Source organism: Poecilia reticulata, linkage group LG1 (genome assembly GCF_000633615.1).
Source record: "Poecilia reticulata strain Guanapo linkage group LG1, Guppy_female_1.0+MT, whole genome shotgun sequence".
Taxonomy (NCBI): Eukaryota; Metazoa; Chordata; class Actinopteri; order Cyprinodontiformes; family Poeciliidae; genus Poecilia; species Poecilia reticulata.
Window position 1 is genome coordinate 34,090,478 of NC_024331.1, and position 17,142 is coordinate 34,107,619.

The 17,142-nt window shown below is 47.1% G+C and overlaps 3 protein-coding genes across 7 annotated transcripts in view; 1 reads left to right on the forward strand and 2 right to left on the reverse strand.

Annotated features, from left to right (window-relative positions):
• Nucleotides 1–6,778, forward strand: part of LOC103471535 (signal-induced proliferation-associated 1-like protein 2) — a 13,847-nt gene extending 7,069 nt beyond the window's left edge. Inside the window, exons 6-19 of one of the 2 annotated variants that reach the window (XR_534672.2) lie at nucleotides 250–353; nucleotides 440–594; nucleotides 666–1,248; nucleotides 1,331–1,605; nucleotides 2,131–2,295; nucleotides 2,394–2,467; nucleotides 2,654–2,721; nucleotides 2,789–3,036; nucleotides 3,368–3,541; nucleotides 3,966–3,996; nucleotides 5,492–5,669; nucleotides 5,870–5,948; nucleotides 6,053–6,108; nucleotides 6,185–6,219. Coding sequence is in view for 1 of the 2 variants with exons in the window: in XM_008420597.2 (XP_008418819.1) it covers nucleotides 250–353; nucleotides 440–594; nucleotides 666–1,248; nucleotides 1,331–1,605; nucleotides 2,131–2,295; nucleotides 2,394–2,467; nucleotides 2,654–2,721; nucleotides 2,789–3,036; nucleotides 3,368–3,541; nucleotides 3,966–3,996; nucleotides 5,492–5,669; nucleotides 5,870–5,948; nucleotides 6,030–6,108; nucleotides 6,185–6,328 (2,357 nt within the window). In the remaining variant the exon portion in view is untranslated. Of the gene's footprint in view, nucleotides 1–249; nucleotides 354–439; nucleotides 595–665; nucleotides 1,249–1,330; nucleotides 1,606–2,130; nucleotides 2,296–2,393; nucleotides 2,468–2,653; nucleotides 2,722–2,788; nucleotides 3,037–3,367; nucleotides 3,542–3,965; nucleotides 3,997–5,491; nucleotides 5,670–5,869; nucleotides 5,949–6,029; nucleotides 6,109–6,184 lie in introns of both variants that reach the window. The other variant, XM_008420597.2, reaches the window with a different exon arrangement.
• Nucleotides 6,779–7,885: 1,107 nt separating this feature from the next.
• acyp2 (acylphosphatase 2, muscle type) lies at nucleotides 7,886–13,960 on the reverse strand. 4 transcript variants are annotated; one of them, XM_008420633.2, is made up of 4 exons: nucleotides 13,458–13,960; nucleotides 13,365–13,381; nucleotides 11,864–11,973; nucleotides 7,886–8,626 (listed from the first exon to the last, which is right to left on the reverse strand). In XM_008420633.2, the coding sequence occupies exons 1-4, from the start codon at nucleotides 13,555–13,557 to the stop codon at nucleotides 8,512–8,514; spliced, it is 342 nt and encodes a 113-aa protein (XP_008418855.1). In that variant the 5' UTR covers nucleotides 13,558–13,960; the 3' UTR covers nucleotides 7,886–8,511. The 4 variants fall into 4 exon arrangements, with proteins under 4 accessions (XP_008418855.1, XP_008418847.1, XP_017160985.1 ...); XM_008420625.2 differs by lacking the exon at nucleotides 13,365–13,381 and having other exon boundaries at nucleotides 11,864–12,029; XM_017305496.1 differs by lacking the exon at nucleotides 13,365–13,381 and having other exon boundaries at nucleotides 13,458–13,551.
• Nucleotides 13,961–14,053: 93 nt separating this feature from the next.
• LOC103471564 (equilibrative nucleoside transporter 1-like) overlaps nucleotides 14,054–17,142 on the reverse strand; it is a 10,702-nt gene continuing 7,613 nt past the window's right edge. The window contains exons 6-9 of the mRNA XM_008420658.2: nucleotides 15,112–15,220; nucleotides 14,945–15,030; nucleotides 14,671–14,870; nucleotides 14,054–14,575 (exon numbers count right to left, since the gene is read on the reverse strand). Of these exons, the coding sequence (XP_008418880.1) occupies nucleotides 14,464–14,575; nucleotides 14,671–14,870; nucleotides 14,945–15,030; nucleotides 15,112–15,220 (507 nt within the window). The 3' untranslated portion in view covers nucleotides 14,054–14,463. The remainder of the gene's footprint in view (nucleotides 14,576–14,670; nucleotides 14,871–14,944; nucleotides 15,031–15,111; nucleotides 15,221–17,142) is intronic.

Sequence of the window (17,142 nt, forward strand, 5' to 3'; positions counted from 1 at the left end):
GGGACTGATGGGTCAGGACGGGACTGATGGGTCAGGATGGGACCGATGATGGGTCAGGACGGGACTAATGGGTCAGGACGGGACTGATGGGTCAGGACGGGACCCATGATGGGTCAGGATGGGACTGATGGGTCAGGATGGGACCGATGGGTCAGGACGGGACCGATGGGTCAGGACTGGACTAGGGATGTGAATAAAACTGCAACTGAAACCTCTTTGCAATCCGGATCCGTTTCTGTCTCCTTTCAGGCAACTCAACAGAAAGTCCAACTGTTTCCATGATGTTCGGAGAGTTTCAGCTGACATTCCATGTTTCTGCCCTGCTACAAACTGCTGCCGATGGTTCTGGTCAGGTACTACATGGTGCTCCGCTATACGGGGTTCCACAGCGCTACAGAACTGCAGAGTTCATCACAGTGAAGTTGGTTTTCATTTTCAGGTGCTGAGGTCACACCTTGTTGGGAACGATGTCACCGTGATTTTCCAGGAACCCGATGCTCCGCCCTTCAAGCCCCAGATCATCCGTGCCGACCTCCAGCATGTCTTCATCATCGTTAGAGTCCACCAACCCTGCACCCAGCACACCTGTTACAGGTTAGACTTTGTCCACAGGAAGTGAGGTGTCCCAGGTCTGACTCCAGGTGTGAAGTTGCCGTGTCTTTCAGTCTTGCCGTGTCTAGGTCCCGGGGCGTCCCGCCCTTCGGTCCATCAATCCCATCTGGTTGGATGGCTCCTTCCTCCTCTGCCTTCGTGGACTTCCTGCTGACCAAGATCATCAACGCCAAACACGCCACCCACAAGTCCGAGTCGTTTGTCACCATGGCGACGTTTGCTCGCAAGGAGCAGCTGAAGCAGTTGGTGAACAGCTTTGTAACGACGACACCATTGGACTCCTCCTCCGGCGTCCGCTTCAGCTTTATCTCTCTGGGCGGAAAGAAGAAGGAGCGTCTGGCGCCGCATCCGCTGGCCTACCTGCAGAGCGCAGGGGCCCTCACCTGGAGCGTGACGGTTCACAACCCCCGCACTTCTGTTGCAGTCGCCTGCCGACTGGCCGTCTCCAGCGAGCTGCTGGTGCTGATAGAGGAGGCGGGCAGAAAGGTGGTGTTTCAATGTTCATGCAGGGACGTGATTGGCTGGAACACCGCACACGGATCCATCCAGGTGTTCTACCAACACGGACTTTGTGTGGCGTTTTCCACACGGGATGGCCGCTGGGAAGACTCCCAGGAGATCACGCAACGATTGAAGGTGAGCAGGGCTCTCATTGGTCCCCGACCCCTCTCCAACCACCTCCCTAAGCGCGTCATAACCCGGTCATGCTAACTTTCAGACGGTGACCCACGGCGCTGCGGGGGCAGCCGTGACTCTGAGGAGGAACCGGCTCGGTCAGCTGGGCTTTCACGTCAACTTCGAGGGCATGGTGGCCGACGTCGAGGCCCACGGCTTCGCCTGGCAGGCGGGTCTTCGCCCCGGCTGCCGCTTGGTGGAAATCTGCTCAGTTCCCGTGGCAACACTTTCTCACGAGCAGATGATTGAGCTGCTGAGGACGTCAGTGAACGTCAGCGCCATTGTACTCCCGCCCCTCAGAGACGGGACGCCACGCAGGTAGAAAATATTTCACTCTTTGTTTGCTGTGACATCAACATCGGTCTGCACCTGGTTGGCTGGAACCGACCAGAACCACGAAGGGCCACCAGAACCATGACCCCAAGAGGTTTTGTCAGGTGACCTGCAGCTACCGAGGAGAAAGAAATGTTCCTGTTTACCTGAGTCAAATATAAAAGAAGGATGTTTGAGAAATTTCAGGGCAGCAGTAGATCTACCAGAGCAGCTTTAAATGGAAATTGTACAGTTCCATTCCGTAGGGTCCAGAGGTCAGAGGTCACGTGACCCTGACATCTGCATTTGTTCCAGAAGCACAATTTGTCCCTGATCTGGTTTCTGGTGTTTTGACCTGTGAGCAGGAGGAAATGTATTCAGTTTTATGTTAATGAATGGTAATATGATCAATATTTTGGATTAATGTTTATTTATTTTCATTATTAATGAATGGTGTTTTCAAAGACGTGTGAACTGAACTTGTTCAGATCGAGAACTACGGTTCAGTTAGTGAAGCTTCACTCTCTTCAGGAGTTTCTCTGAGACCCAACGGCTCCCCCTGCTGGAGGCCAGACTGGACCCTGATGTCACTTCCTGCCCCTATGGGAGCTCTGCAGCCCCGCCCACTGCCAGAACACCGTCCAATCAGAGTCCAGTCCAACTGAGCTCTTCCTCTGACATCAAGAACGACATCAGGTTAGAACTGGACCAGAACCAAACTGGAACAGAACCAGGTTCCCCAGCAGAAACGGACCTTGACAGCAAAGTGATTACCGTGTTGATCCGCCCTGCAGAGCTCCTCCTGATTGGTTTGTCGGTTCTGAGGGACGCACCGGGTCCACTCGACACCGATCCAGCAGAGACAGAGGTGAGTGGAACTGGAACCAGGATCCATTCGGCTTCCAGAGTAAGAGCTGAACGACTGGAGGTTTAGCTTCCTGAGATGGTTCTGCCGCAGCTCGGTCCCATGAAGCTGCGGGTTCTGCAGGTTCTGCTGACCCGGTTGTTTTAATCTTCACCCTGACCCGGCCTGTCTGCTCATGTTCCCATCCAGAACCCAGACTCCACGGTCTTCCTCAGCGAGCGAGTCCAGCAGACGGAGACGGCAGCCGGCGGCCGCAGGTGAGTCCACCAAAACGCCAGAAATCGTTCTTAAACTTTTTCAGTCCACCTGAACGCGACTCTGCAGTTTGCAGCCACAAGTTGCTCGAGTTGCAGCAACACGTTGTCCAGCAGCAGCAGTGACGGCAGGACCTCGACGCCTCAGCTCACCTGTCTCAGCGGCGTGTCGGTGGACAGCGGCATAGACTCCGCCCTCTACTCGCCGTCAGCCCTGCCTGCCGTTGCTGGGGCAACGCTGGTCCTGACGGACGTCCACAGGAAGGAGTCGGCGGGGCAGAGCCGTCTCGTGACCGACCTCAGAGGCTCTGTTGCTAGGTAACTCTGCGGCTCCAGAGTCAGTTCTCCAAAATGAATATTGACTTCCGTCGCCTGGAGCGGCGCCCCCTGCTGCACTGGAGCAGAAACGCAAACGTTTCTGATTAGCGGGACGTTAAAGAGAAACTTTGTGTTTCACCATTTAATCCAGGTGTTTGTGTGCATGCACAGCCATAACTGATACAAGCATTTATGTATCAGTATTTCCATTAATATAGCGAACATATGGAGAAAATGTCGTCTGTTTATTCAACCTGTAATGGTTTCCCATCAGAGCAGGACAGGTGAGTCGAGCTGGGCAGGAGCTTAACATCTGCTCTACTTCTTTCAGAGACTATCGTGGAACCAGATGTTCATCAGCAGATAGAGTGAAGCCAGATTCACCTTTGACCCGTCCAGGTGACGCCAGCTGGGATGCAGAGCGTCTCTGCAGCCAGGATACCTGTCCATGGGAGGCGGAGCTTAGCTGGTTGAACAGCGGTTTGTTACTGGAGGATACTGGCAGGTGAGAAAAAGCAGGTGCCGTCACCTGAGACACGTGTTCACCTTCTAGCATCTGACCTCCACCTGACCTCCATCTGACCTCCACCCCCAGAAAAAGATGTCAACTCTTTTGAACATTGTATTTCTTGCCTTTCTGTCTTTCGAGTCCTTCACTGAGAAAACAGTTTAATCTGCTGGTAGTTTAGAAATCGGTGAACGGATTAAAGATCTGCTGTTGCAAAACAGCCGAAACCCTGAGCTCCTTTCAGGCAAAAAATCCAGCTGTTGGAGTTTATTAATGAAATATGAATAATTGACCAACATTTTGATAATGTATGGTTTATCAGTTAACGACTCGGTGATGTTCATTTGATGTAAAACACTTTGAAGTGCCTTGTTGCTCAAATGTCCGAGACTAATAAACTTGACCTGACTTCCTGTTGCAGACCCAGCCATCGTCCAATCAGAGGCCAGAAGGTGAGTCTGAAATATTTTTGTCGGTAATAAATCAATGAGATTCAAACTAAATGAACGAGTGAAAACTTCCTGACCTGAGATCCTTCAGGAAGTAGAAGTTGCTTAGACGAATGAGCAGCAACCTGATTGGTCAGGTTTTAGTAAGGCCCCGCCTCTTCAGCAGATTCTTGCTGGGCTGCACCGACATGACGCAATGCAGATGGAGGTCAGGAAGGAAATCTGTTGATGCCTGAGTCCTGTACGGTGGATCCACCGGTTCTGATGGAGAGAAAGATAAATGTTATTGTTGTGTTTCAAAGGTAGTTGGTCACAAGGGAGTTAATTTAAAAAAACTTACTGAAAAAAGAGGAGAAAAGTGGATCAACAATCTACAGCTAAAAGCATCAGGTGCAGAAACTAACTGCCAGTTTGCAGCTGCTTTCTAACAGGAAACGATCACATTGTTTAAACTGTATTTCCAGATGTTTTATTGGACAGTTGCTTAGAAAGTTCATATGTAAGGTCAGATATATTATTCTTATACCCTCGCGTGGTTGTCCTCTGAGCGCTTTACACATGTGGGGGCTGGTCCCTTACTTTAATTTCTGAAAGGTGGCAACTCTAGTCCAAAATGTGACCCAACCTGAAACTAAATGATTGATTCTCCAGGCTTTTGAAAACTTTCTCCTGGCTCATCGTGTAACATGAGGTCTGCAGGTCGTTGGTAACGTGGATCGCCTCGATGCGGTAAATCGTAAGAGAAGTCTTTTCTACTGAGATGATACGGATCATGTCCTAAATAGACACATATTGTTCCAGCCTGTTTAGGGCATTAGCTACTCGCTGTGATCCATTTTGCTCCGATTTGGACCGGATCCCCTTCCGGACCTTCATCTGAATTTGGCGCGTCATCCGGGTCACGTGTCTGAAACTCAGCAAGAGTTTCCTTTAGTCTGGACTGAAAGTGATGCGCGCCATCTTGGTAGGCAAGATGCAAAGCAGGCCGATGGCTTCGAGACCACCACGAAGAAATATGTGGACATTTTTGGCCAATGTGCAAGAGAAAGATGCACAATGGCTTCTGTTGGGATCGACCCGTATGAGATGGAGAAGGAAAATGTCAGACGACGGCCAAGCCGCCTCCGATCTCTGTACGAAAACCCTTCATAGTGAACACAAGATCTTTATAGACGGAGGAGCTTCACCGCTTGAAACAGACGGAAACAATTGGTGATAAACGAATTCGCAAACATCGCACAAACTCTTCAGACGAATAGTGAGGTTCTGGTGACGGGCAGAACCTCCACTTCCAGAATCCAGACTTCTGCCACACCCGCCTTGGTTCTGAGGTGCCCGCTGGGTCTGTCTCAGGTCCGGGTCGGCCTGGTCTGTTCTGACCAATCAGAGCTCAGAGGGGTCAGGGTTCAGGAAGCTGACAAGACATGGCTGTGATTGGTCAGAACCGTAATGAGGTCGCAGTCAGTGGCTCCGCCTCCTCACCTGGTTCCCGTCTCAGTCTACCTGCAGAGCCGCTGGAGTCTCTGCCCTGTTTCCATGGAAACGTCTGACCCGCAGCAGGTCACATGACAGTTTGTCCCTTGCCAGTGGCGGGACTCTACAGAGCCCCGCCCACATCCTGCGGCGCCGCCACAGCGCACCGGCCATCAGACGCCGGCCTGCAGCTCTTCAGAAAGGTGAGCAGCTGGACTTTCACAATAAAACTACTTTCAGTAGCAGCTTTCCTGAGCCCTCACCTCATTGGCTGAGGCCAGGACAGGAGAAAGAGGGGCGGAGTTAGGCATGGGAAGAGAGACAGGTGAAGGTCAGACTGCCTCACCGTGTGTGTGTGTGTGTGTGTGTGTGTGTGTGTGTGTGTGTGTGTGAACCACTGCAGGTGTGTTTCCATCGTCTCTCACTGACCATCAGCTCCGTTACATTCAGGAAGTGACATCAGGGAGCCCTGCGTTGAACAGGTGAGGAATAACACCTGGAGCCATTTTAAAGGCACTTTGTGATGTCATTGATGACGTCATCGTTTGTCCTCTCCCCCTCAGTGACATCACAGCTTCCCTCTCAGGTAAAGTGTCTCAGCTGGAGGAGATCCTTCAGCGGCTTCAGCTGGACCTGCTGAAGGTAAGCCTGACTTGCTGATGTCATACAGATGAGAGGATGACATCATCAGGCTGAGGTGTTGCTGTGATGCGTTCAGGAGCAGCAGGACAAAGCGGCGCTGCAGCAGCAGATTCTCGACCTGCGACGGGACAACCTGCGCCTGCAGGAGGAGAGCCGCAGCGCCGCCCTGCAGATGCGACGTTTCACCGCATGGATGCTGCACAGGGGCTCGTTGCCATGACGCCACCAGCCGTCCAGTCAGGACGGGCTGCTCAGGGTCTGCCAGACAAAAACACCAGAACCACTGGGCCTGTTCAGAACTCGTTAGGTGTCAGAAAGTTTGTGGGATGAAACCCGACGTCACATCTGCTGAGCCTCCTGTTCTGACCCGGATGCTGGTTCTGGTTAACTGCCAGATAAAATCAGAACCTTTGTCTGGACTCCGGGGGTGAGAAACGTCATCAGAACCGAACCGATCAGAACAGAAGTGTGAACCAGACCTGATGACGGAGGATGATTCTGGTCGGGTCAAATCGGGTCGGATGTAAATATCTTCATGTTTTGGACGTTTTGTTTCTGCTTCCATCACTTCCTGTTGTCAAGGAATATCTGGTTCATTTATTCATGAAGAGAAATTTCTCTGAACTTCAACTTGATTAAATAATTTAACTGATCAGCCAGTGCAACACTGCCCCCATGTGGACACCAGTGGAATACCAGTAGCAAACGAAACATCAGTTCTTCCTGATCTAGACGATCTAGATCTATCAAGATCACTGTGAACCAGATCAGATTCCAGATGTTCATCTGAACAGGGGCCTCCTGAAGGTTCATATTTCTGCATCAGCTAGCTTGCTACTGGTTACCAGTTTGTTACTGGTTACTGCTTGATTCTGTTCAGGTCAGGAACAGAAAGAAACATCGTCCGTTTGGAGCCTCAGCTGGTCCAGGGGTCCGTTAGGAGCCTCAGCTGGTCCAGGGGTCCGTTTGGAGCCTCAGCTGGTCCAGGGGTCCGTTAGGAGCCTCAGCTGGTCCAGGGGTCCGTTTGGAGCCTCAGCTGGTCCAGGGGTCCGTTTGGAGCCTCAGCTGGTCCAGGGGTCCGTTAGGAGCCTCAGCTGGTCCAGGGGTCCGTTTGGACCCTCAGCTGGTCCAGGGGTCAGACCCTGAACGCGGTGCTTCGGGTCGGACTTTTGGATCTCGACTGTAGAATCTGATTCTTTGGTTTTGACCTTTATTTGAGTCTGGAGTCGTTTAGAAACAGTTGAAGACATTTGTGAACAAAATGTCTTCAGACGTTTCTTTAAAATAAGTTTTTCTGACCAATCTGCGTACTGGACTCGCCAGTCTCAGTTAGAGGTCACAGAGGTCACTTTAAAGGCTAATGGCAGCCAGTGGACATGAAGTTCTGACTTCCTGTTTTGCGTCGGCGTCCTGGACCGTTTCTAGACTCTAGAAAACCAGAAAAATTGAACTGCCGCCTGAATCGGTTAATCCAATTGAAAGTAATTTTCCAAATGGAAGGCCCAATTTGTGCCCACAGAGAAAAGAGTCGAAGCCGAGGATGATGGGTGGCGTCTTCCTTTCCTAATGTGAGCCTCCCTGTTTCCAGTAGCAGCAGCCAGGCTGTCATGAGTTTAAGGCTTATTGACGAGAGAAGGGATGGATGGGAAGAGCAATCTGGCCAAAGACTCGTCTCAAACTTTGGGCAGCTTTGGAGAACCGCAGGCTTCAGTTTTGAGGCGGTTCTCATACTTCCAGACGGTAAAATCATGATGAAAAAATAACTAACACAAGTCTGTATTAGAAGAATTAATAAATTTATTAAAAGCTTTCCAGGAGAGAACAAACTACAGCACAAGAGTCGTCTGTCAGGCTCTAGCTAACGATGTCCTCGTTAGCTAACGGCTGATTGATCTTTCTAGCTTCTGCTCAGCAGATGACAGCAGGTTGAGAAGCTTGATTGAACTACAGACGTGAAGATTTGATTGTTTTGCACCGATAGTCTTCAACATCAAACACATTAAACCTTTTCCTTAGTAGTCAAATGTCCAGAACATGTTAATCTGGTCAAAGCTGAGCCAGACCCGGTCAGGGTCAGGAAATTAAAACGTAGATGATCTTTAGCATCAAGGATCTTCCTGCTGTTCTGATGCTGTGCAGGTTTATGAGAGCAGCTGACCAGCCTGACGACAGCAGCAGCACATCACAGAAACCAGTCAGCAGCTCCACTGTGACGACATGCAGCCATAATTATCCATGAATCCTGATCAATCAATCACACATTGTTTCACAGATCTGAGGTTAAATGTTTTATCTGCTAACAGTTTGCAAATTTAGCTGAAATGCATTTAGTTTGAGATTTGTTTGCATCCTTTGCGGAGTTTTAATAACTACTAATGAAGCTGTTAATTGGTCTGAGCATGCTCAGTAGCGAGTGGAGAAGCCCTGGACCTCCAGTTTAGAAATGTCTCTCTCATTGGAGAAAACGGCTCGGTCAATCCGAGAACTCGGACTGCCGACGTTCTTCAACCAAAGTTTCCTGCAAAACACAAAGAGGAAGAGAAGGTGATTCTCTGCACTGCTTCAGAAACTAACGCTTTGGAAAAACGTCTGAAGGTTTGGCTGAAATATCACACAGAAAAACTTTAATCTGAAGTTCTGAAAGTCTATTTAAAAATGGGAAACGGTCTTTACTTGATGCGGTCCAGAGTTTCACTCCATTCATTCACACGTTGTCCCTCCCCCTAAGGGTCAGGGGTCTAAATGGCCGTTTTGGTCTAATTCTGAATTGACCCTTATATTTCCACCATAAAAACTATTTTCATTTCCTTGTTTGGTATCATTATTTTCAGCACAACCTAAGCTTCATGATTTTACAGTGTTTGTTCCATTTTGACAAAATGCATTATCCCACTGGATGAGAAAAAATCACAAAAACAGAATTTGAAAAATATATATATATATTTGTACTATAAAATTCACAAAAATATTGATAAAATCGTTTTTACAGCCTAAAATAAAATTTTCTTTTGTAAATTTTAAGAACTTCTGTACAAACATAGCCAAAAACTAATTAGTATACATATTTTTACGGCACATTGCGGGGAATTTTCCAGGCGCTGTTTTTTTACGATTTCCACGTTGTCTGCATTGAAGTCTGCCCGGTTACGAGTCACACAAAAAGGCCGAAAATGCTTTCTGATTGGTTGCTTCAGATATGTGGTACATTTGAGGACATCGGAAAAATGGACTTCATGTTGCAATCATTCACTTATTGATCATAAAACATCACTTATTGCAATACACCTGCACACCAATAGGGGGCGCAAACACAATAGAACATATTTCTGGTTTTATTTGGAAGTAAATAAAACAAAATCAATATAAAATCGCTACTTTCATAAATATAGAAGTCTCTAATGTCCGACAGAATTGAACTCAACGCTTCTCATGCGGCCTTTTTAAAATGTTTGGATAGCTGAGGGTTAATGGACGCCAGGGTCACAGCGGGGCCCCCCGGCCAACAAGGGCCAATTCTCCATTTTTTACTATGGAGACTATTTGGTTACAATATATTTTTAATTTATTCTTCAATTTGTAGCACAGTGTCTGAAAAGTCAACAGCTTTGTTGTTGCCAGCCTGTAGTGTATATCTTGACAAGCCGTGTCACTTCCTGTTTCCTCACTTCCTCATCAGACTGAAAGGCGTTTGGACTGGCAAACATTTCTACAGTCAGTGGTGAGTTTATGATGGTCACTCGTTAGTAAAACCTCTTATTGATTGAACCAATTTTATAGTCACTTTCCAAACGCTCCTCTTTGCTAGCAGCTATGGAGCTAAATCTGTTAGCCACCGGAGGCCATCATAAAAAGCTTTGGACCCATTTTGAAAACCGAGGTCAGATTATTTGAATGGTTTCATTCATGTGGGGTTCGGGATTCACGCTGTGAAGAAAAACCTGCTGGTAGGAGCTGTGGACTGAATTATGGATCTGATGCAGTTATTCACTCTCATTTTTAAGCTTTTTTTCTTTATGCAGATTTGTTTGCATAAGCATTTGTATTAATTGCTTTAGCTCCTGATTTAAATATAATTGTTTTCCTCTTTAATTCTTGGCTTGTGGTCAGTAGCATCCAGTGAGGCTTCGGGTTCTTCCTGAATTACATTTTGAGACTAAACTATCAAATTTAATGAAGAAAATCAGTAGTTTAGTCACTGTGTCATGACGAGAGACAACATGGTAGCTCAGTCATCTGTCCCAACGTCTGCATACATGATATTACACATTTTATGCTCTTTACAGGATGAATGCTGTTGGTCCACATGGATGTTACTCGTCACTTTTTAACCAAGTCAGTTTGCAGGGCGATTGTAATCAGATGGTCCTTTAGCACAGCAGCAGCCTGTAGCTGTCTGGCTGCTTCATCCGTCTGCAGGATGGAGAGATTCAGAGGTTGGAACCCGTCTGTTCCTGAACATGTCTTCATCAAACTCTGGCTCCAAACGACACACCCTGTTCTGACCCATCTGGACCCAGAGGCTTGAAAGTTAAAGGACTTTTAATGTTAAACATGGTTGATAAATTCTTGGTTGAATTCAACTAATTTAAAGTCTGACGGGCAGAAGATGCACCAGACTTTTTCATTGTCATTTTCACTGAAATATCCCATCGTAATCAAAATTTACCTGTCAATTTTTAAAATGCATTGAGTTCATTGTGTAGACCAGAGGTTATACTCCCATTTTTATGCTTCTTTATTTTAGTGACCTTTGTGATGTTTTCTGTGCATAAAGTTGAAACTGTCTGCACCAAGTGGTCAGGTGTGTATAATCAGTCAAAATGATGGATGGCCTTCAGAGTTTTCCGTTTGCACTCCGGAGTTTCTAAACCAGTGGTCCCCAAACTACGGCCCGCCTCCACATTTGGTCCGGCCCCCTGAACAATACCAGAGAGCATTCAGATTTTTTTCATATATTGTATTTTCCGGTTTATATGTGGATTTTTCTTCAACCACCAGGGGGCTCTTTAGCAGGAAGTGTGTCCTGTAAACTGGGTGTTTTGTTTTGCATGGCGCATTGCTGCCATCTGTTGGACTTTTAGGGAACTACTGGACTTTTATGTTATGTAATCAGTACGGTTGTTTGCTAGCAGTAGAGCAGATGAACAGTGTTTGATATGAACGCCGCATTCAGGTCGAAGCAGCTTATACTTCAAAACGAGCCTTTATGTTAACATATGAGGAATTCATATGTTAAAGTTACTTTCCCTCAATGGAATTGATACTAGTCAGTCCCAGTGACTGTTTCACTAACGGTTTTTACCCATGTGCTTTCTGAGTAAAAATCAATCGAGATTGGCGCTCGCCATCGTGCCCCACCTCCTGGCCTGGCTCCAGAGTGGGGCCCCGGTGACCCGCGTCCGGGCGAGGGAACGCCAGATCCAAAGTTTGTGTCCATCATAAGGGTCTTTGGGCTGCGCTTCGTCTGGTTCCTCACCTAGGACCTGTCTGCCTTGGGTGACCCCACCAGGGGCAGGAAGCCCCAGACAGCAGAGCTCCTAGGATCATTGGGACAGTCAAACCGCTCCAGCACGATAAGGTAGCAGCCCGAGGAGGAGTTTCTAAACTATTTGCTGAATTTTAAACTCTAAAAATATTTGGTTAACGACTCCTGGACAAAGGTATGAATATGAGCTGAAGTTAGCATTTCCCTGCAGTCACCTGATTGGCTTTGGTGTGAAGGTAGGCGTTCTCCGATTAGTCGGTCTGGACTTACATGCTGTTGACCTGCTGAGCCGGTCCCTGGATCTGGCCGATCACCGTCCCCTGTCGGGTGTTCTTCACCCAGCCGCCCAGTCCCAGAGCGCGGCCCTGATCCTCGGTGTACTGGGAACCAGAACACAGTCGGTCTGTCAGCCAGTAGCTGACTGGGTCTGAGTCACCTGCAGGAACATTGATCGCTATCGATCAGCTTGATTAATAAATCAATACATGATCTCTGACCATCACCTGCAGCACTGAGATGTTTTTTTCCTCAGTGTCTGAGCCGAATGAAGGAGAGAAGACAGAAGAGCCATCATGTAGAGATGTTTGCATGCTAAAGAAAGGAGGTTTTAGAAAAGTGATGTCATGGTCTGAGATGCAGGAAGTGATGTCAGAGATCACCTGTCTTCCATACCTTGGGAATCTTTTAGGGTTCTTCATATTTGTGACTGACTGAGCTTGGATTCCTCCAGCTATTCTTTTTCTGTATAAATTTAATTCAACCTATTGGTAACAAGTTCTTATTTGATAAAGATTTGCTTATGAACTGAACCTGCTGCTGAATTTGTCCTTCATGAATAAAAGTGTTTGAGGGATGTTCTATACAGGAAGTGAGCTTAAAGTCGCTCGCATCTGAATTCGTTTCAGCTTTAGCCTGTTTTATATTCCAAGAGTAATCGGGTTTCACTCCGCAGCGCCTCCTGGTGGGCTCTGGACCGAGGAACCCCCAGGACCGGCTCGCCGTTCTCTGGGTGACCCTGCTTCTGAGGCTGCCGCCCGACCCGACCCGACCCGACCCGACCCGACCGAGGGATGATCCATCTGACTGAACAGCCAGCAGACACATTTTCCCCTCACATGAAATGTGATCTTTAACGGCGTGTGGCCTGAAGGACGACGTCCACCAGCTTCTGATCTTGAAGACGTTAAAATAAAATTATTTTCTCTCGTTGAGTAAATAGAAATAATTTGATTCTGACCTGAGAAGTTCGGTCTGATTTCACGTCAGACGGTGAGGAACGCCGGTGTATGAAAACTTCTGGTTGAACCTCCATGATGCGCAGGGCAGCAGAGGTTCTGACCCAACCCGGTTTTTTTGGCTTCTGCTTCTTCTGCCCGACGTCAAACAGTCAGTAAGACTCTGGAAGCCATGGCAACGCCGAGTCCCGATGCTCGGAGCTCACCGGGTCAGAACCCGGTCAGAACATTTCCTAACCCAATGAGTTTCTGCTCCTGCTGGAGCGAACAGAACCACGGTGACACCGGAACAGAACCACGCCCAGGTTCTGGTTTTGGCCGTAATCAGATTGTAAAAACCATGAATGTGACCTGAGGTTGGACTGCAGCTTTTTATTTGACCTTTAACCTTTAGGTAAGACTGGGTCGATGGCCGTAGCGACTCCAGATCATCTGATCAATTTCATTGATTGTATTTTGTTCTCTTGTATTTTTTCCAGTTCTGATGTTTTCAGATTTGAATTAAAAAGGTGAAACGTCGTCATGGAGAAACTCACCATCCTGAAGCAAACACCTGGATGGACAGCACAGAGTCGGTCACAAAGCTGCACAAACTCGTCATGTATGACATCACAGGTCATGTGACTCACCCTGCACATTCCCGAAAATCTCAAAGTCGACTGAAATCAGTTTCTCCTCAGACATGACGAAGCGAAAGCCACAGAATATCAGAACACAGAGCAGCAGCATGGCGCAGCTATTTTTATCCTGAAACGTCTCCCAGACCGTCTTCCTGCTACAGCCTTCACAATAAAAGCATCAAAGATCAGTATTTTACTCTAAAGGTCTCAGAAACCCGACAAGTCAGAGAGAAGAGATGAAAATCTAGAGGAGAAAAAACTCACCGAGTTTCAAACAAATATTTTAAGGAAGAAATATTTCAGATCAAGTCGAGCCGGAAAATATCCACCATCAAATGAGTTTGATCCACCAGCTGATCAAATCCACCTGATTCTTCTGATCTCTAAATGATTTCTGCTCCAAGCTTCAGATTCATGTGTTCATATGTGGATGGATGAAACCAGTTTTGTTCCTTCAGTTTCGGTTCAATGTCTTATTTCTGATGTTTCCCCAACATTTGAGCCGAACCTTCAGGACTGAATGTTGATCGGATCGTTCCTGATCGATCAGTCTACTTCTGATTGTCAGAACATTTCCTTTGGTTTTTCAGAAGGAGGCAACATGATTTCCTGTATTTGATGCAGTTTAATTGTTTTTCCTGGTATTATAAGTTTACATAGTCAGAACATGAACTGGCCTTTTGACACTCGGCCTGATGGACCTGGGGTCAGACTTCCCATTTCAGCTGTCGAGTCGTTGGACGAGGAATTCATGCTCCAATTTCTACTCTGGTTGGCGAGATAAAGAACCGATTTTATAAAACCTGACATGAAATTAAATTCTTTAAACTAGAACCGTCTCAACTTCTGATTCTTTCAGCCCTTCTTGTCCAGACGTCCCGTCAGGTTCATGGATTTTATTCATTTTTAGTTTTTAATTTGATTTTCTACATTTTATTTCCATTTAAAACATTTACTAAACTCAAGTAATTTAAATATGTGCTGGTCTTTAGATGTTAAAATGAAGGGGTCCCAGTCAGACCAGCGCTCTGAACAGGAAGGACACGGCGGCTCCGGTAGCCAATCCCAGAGCCAGGAAGAACGCCATGATGGCTCCGGCAGTTTCCGCTTCGTGAGGAAGAACGTTCCTGCAGAACGACAGAATTTACCCAGAATTCAATAGCCTGTTGTCATGGAAACGGAGCGCCTGCGTCCGCTAGCTTGTGTTTTGCTGCTTTCTTACTTCGGTCCGTAGCACATGCAGAGGCTGGCCAGGTAGCCGTTGCTGAAGGCGAAGATGAGCATGAAGGCGATGAAGAAGCCGTCGTGATGGAAGAAGACGGGCAGATGGAGGCGGGGCTGGACGTTGCACAGCATGAAGAGAGGTACGAAGACAACGCGAGCCAAGATGGCCGCCGGCAGCACCGGGCTGTCTTTACCTGGCTGCACAAACGCCTCGTCAGATCCGACCGGCGGCCGCTCGCCGACCGGAGATCGTCGGCCAATCAGAAACTCACCCACATGCAGACGGCGGTCAGGCTCCGCCCAGTCCAGTCGCTCAGGTTGAAGAGCAGGAAGCAGCTGACGGGGACGAAGTAGCGCTCTGCGCCGGAAACACGGAGAAAACACGGAGCGTCATCAGAGGCGGCAGGCAGACCTCATGCAGCCAACATGGAGGACTGACCCCAGGTTCCTCCGTCGGCCAGCGTGGATCGCGTGTCGGCAGTGATTGCGGGAAACGTGCCGATGGTGACGGTGAAGGTGAAGCAGACCGACGATGCCAGGATCCAAATCTGAGGTTTGAAAGGCAGGAAGAGGAAAGACGTTGGATTTATTTACTGGTTAATCTAAAGAGAAGCTGGCAGCCATGATGTCAGTGAAGCATGACGTACATCCTCACTAGTGATGGGTCCGGCAACACCGATGCGTCTGCGCATGCGTCAAGCCCATAGACCCAAACCCGTATCTGTGCGCCTATTGGCCTCAGCAAGTCACGTGACCGATACAGGAACTGCTTCGAAATGACGTTAACGCGCCAAACTGTTTATAAGGAAGCGAATCTGTCAAAAGCTTTTGCCAAATGAATTATTGATCTTTTACAGCATCAACCATGGAGCAGCTTCAGACTAAAGGTTTCTGCACTTTGGGACCATTTTGATCTGACATCGGAAAATAAATTAGTTTTGATTTTTGTTGTTTCATCCGGTTCTTGTCAGTTTCTACTCGATCTATCTGAATCCAAATTCAGCTGAAATTGACTCTTTTTTTAATGTGTTGCTAACACTTTTCTACACTGTACTGAAAAATGCAACTCAGACTGAGTACAGGAGCCAGCAGCATATAACCAGCCACACAGAGAGGGGGCGCTATTTCCCCATTGCACTGATACAACCTAAACACCGTCTAATCAAAGCTCAGGTGTTACTTTTAGGTTTTCTAAAACATCTGACTGATTTCATGTCATCAGTACTTTTAGTGCCAGCAGTAAAAGAACAAACTGGGAAGAAATCCAGAGATGATCATGACAGACCAGCCAAGATCAATAACTGATGATCAGTTTGGTTTTAAAAGCTCAGTGATGATTTATGACTTTATTCACTGAAAGAAATCACAAGATACAAAACACGTGTTTTTAGAAGCATCTAAAGCTTCTGACAGAGTTAACCACCATAAACTGTTCATGAAACATAATCTGATATTACATTATGATATTCTCATCAGTCTATGCAAGTTAAGTTTGGAGCTTTCTGAACCTGTTTCTGTTTCTAATGGAGACACAAGGTGGATTTTGTCTCCAGTTCTTTTTAATTCGTACCTTCATGATTCATGATTGAACTTAATGCTGGATGTTAGGAGGGCGGCCATTTTGTAAATCATTTCATGTACGGTAAAGACGATCTGGTCCTTTTGTCTCCCTGCAGCGCTGTTACCCAGGCTGGTTTGACATGTTTAATCCCAAAAGACTGTAGTTATGATTAAGGATGGATACATAATTCGGTACTTTTATAAGTACAGACCGATTACTACCGAGTACCTATTCACGTAAAATCAAATGGTACCATGTTTCATTATCCAAGCGCATCATTGTGACCGTATCGAGGAAGATTGGGGGATTTTCCATGCTTGTCCTGAAAGCAGCATAGCAGCGCAAGGACGTGATGACGTCAACATCGGATTAACTGGTGGATTAACCAATTAATCCATAACTGGTTAATCCACCAGTTATGGATTAACCAGTTATGGATTAACTGGTGGCTAAATTAACTGGTGCTGGCAGGAGAAGGACCTCGCTGCAGCCAACAGGAAGGGGCGGGACGGACCACTGTCAGCCTCTTACCTTATTTGGAAATGGGACCATTGCAATGCGGAAGTGAAGGGGGCGCTATTTCCTATATCCGCGGCCTCCCGTTTTAATTTTCTTTTTAAATCTGTGATGTAGCTTCATCTGTAGGAAGGAGTTTCACTCTCAGCATGTATATTTACTTCAGCTTTTAACAAATTCTGTAGCTTTCTGTGAACTTCTAAATCTGCTCCTTAGTCGCATCTTTTCGGGCCCGCTACTGCCTCTAGTGGCGTGGAGGTGGTAACACAACTAATATAATTATGTCCCTAAACGAGAATACCACAAAATCTTTATTATAATTTATATTATTATAAGAAGAAAATACGAACAAAACAAGAAACCAAAGGAAAAGAAGAAAAAAGTATAACCCAT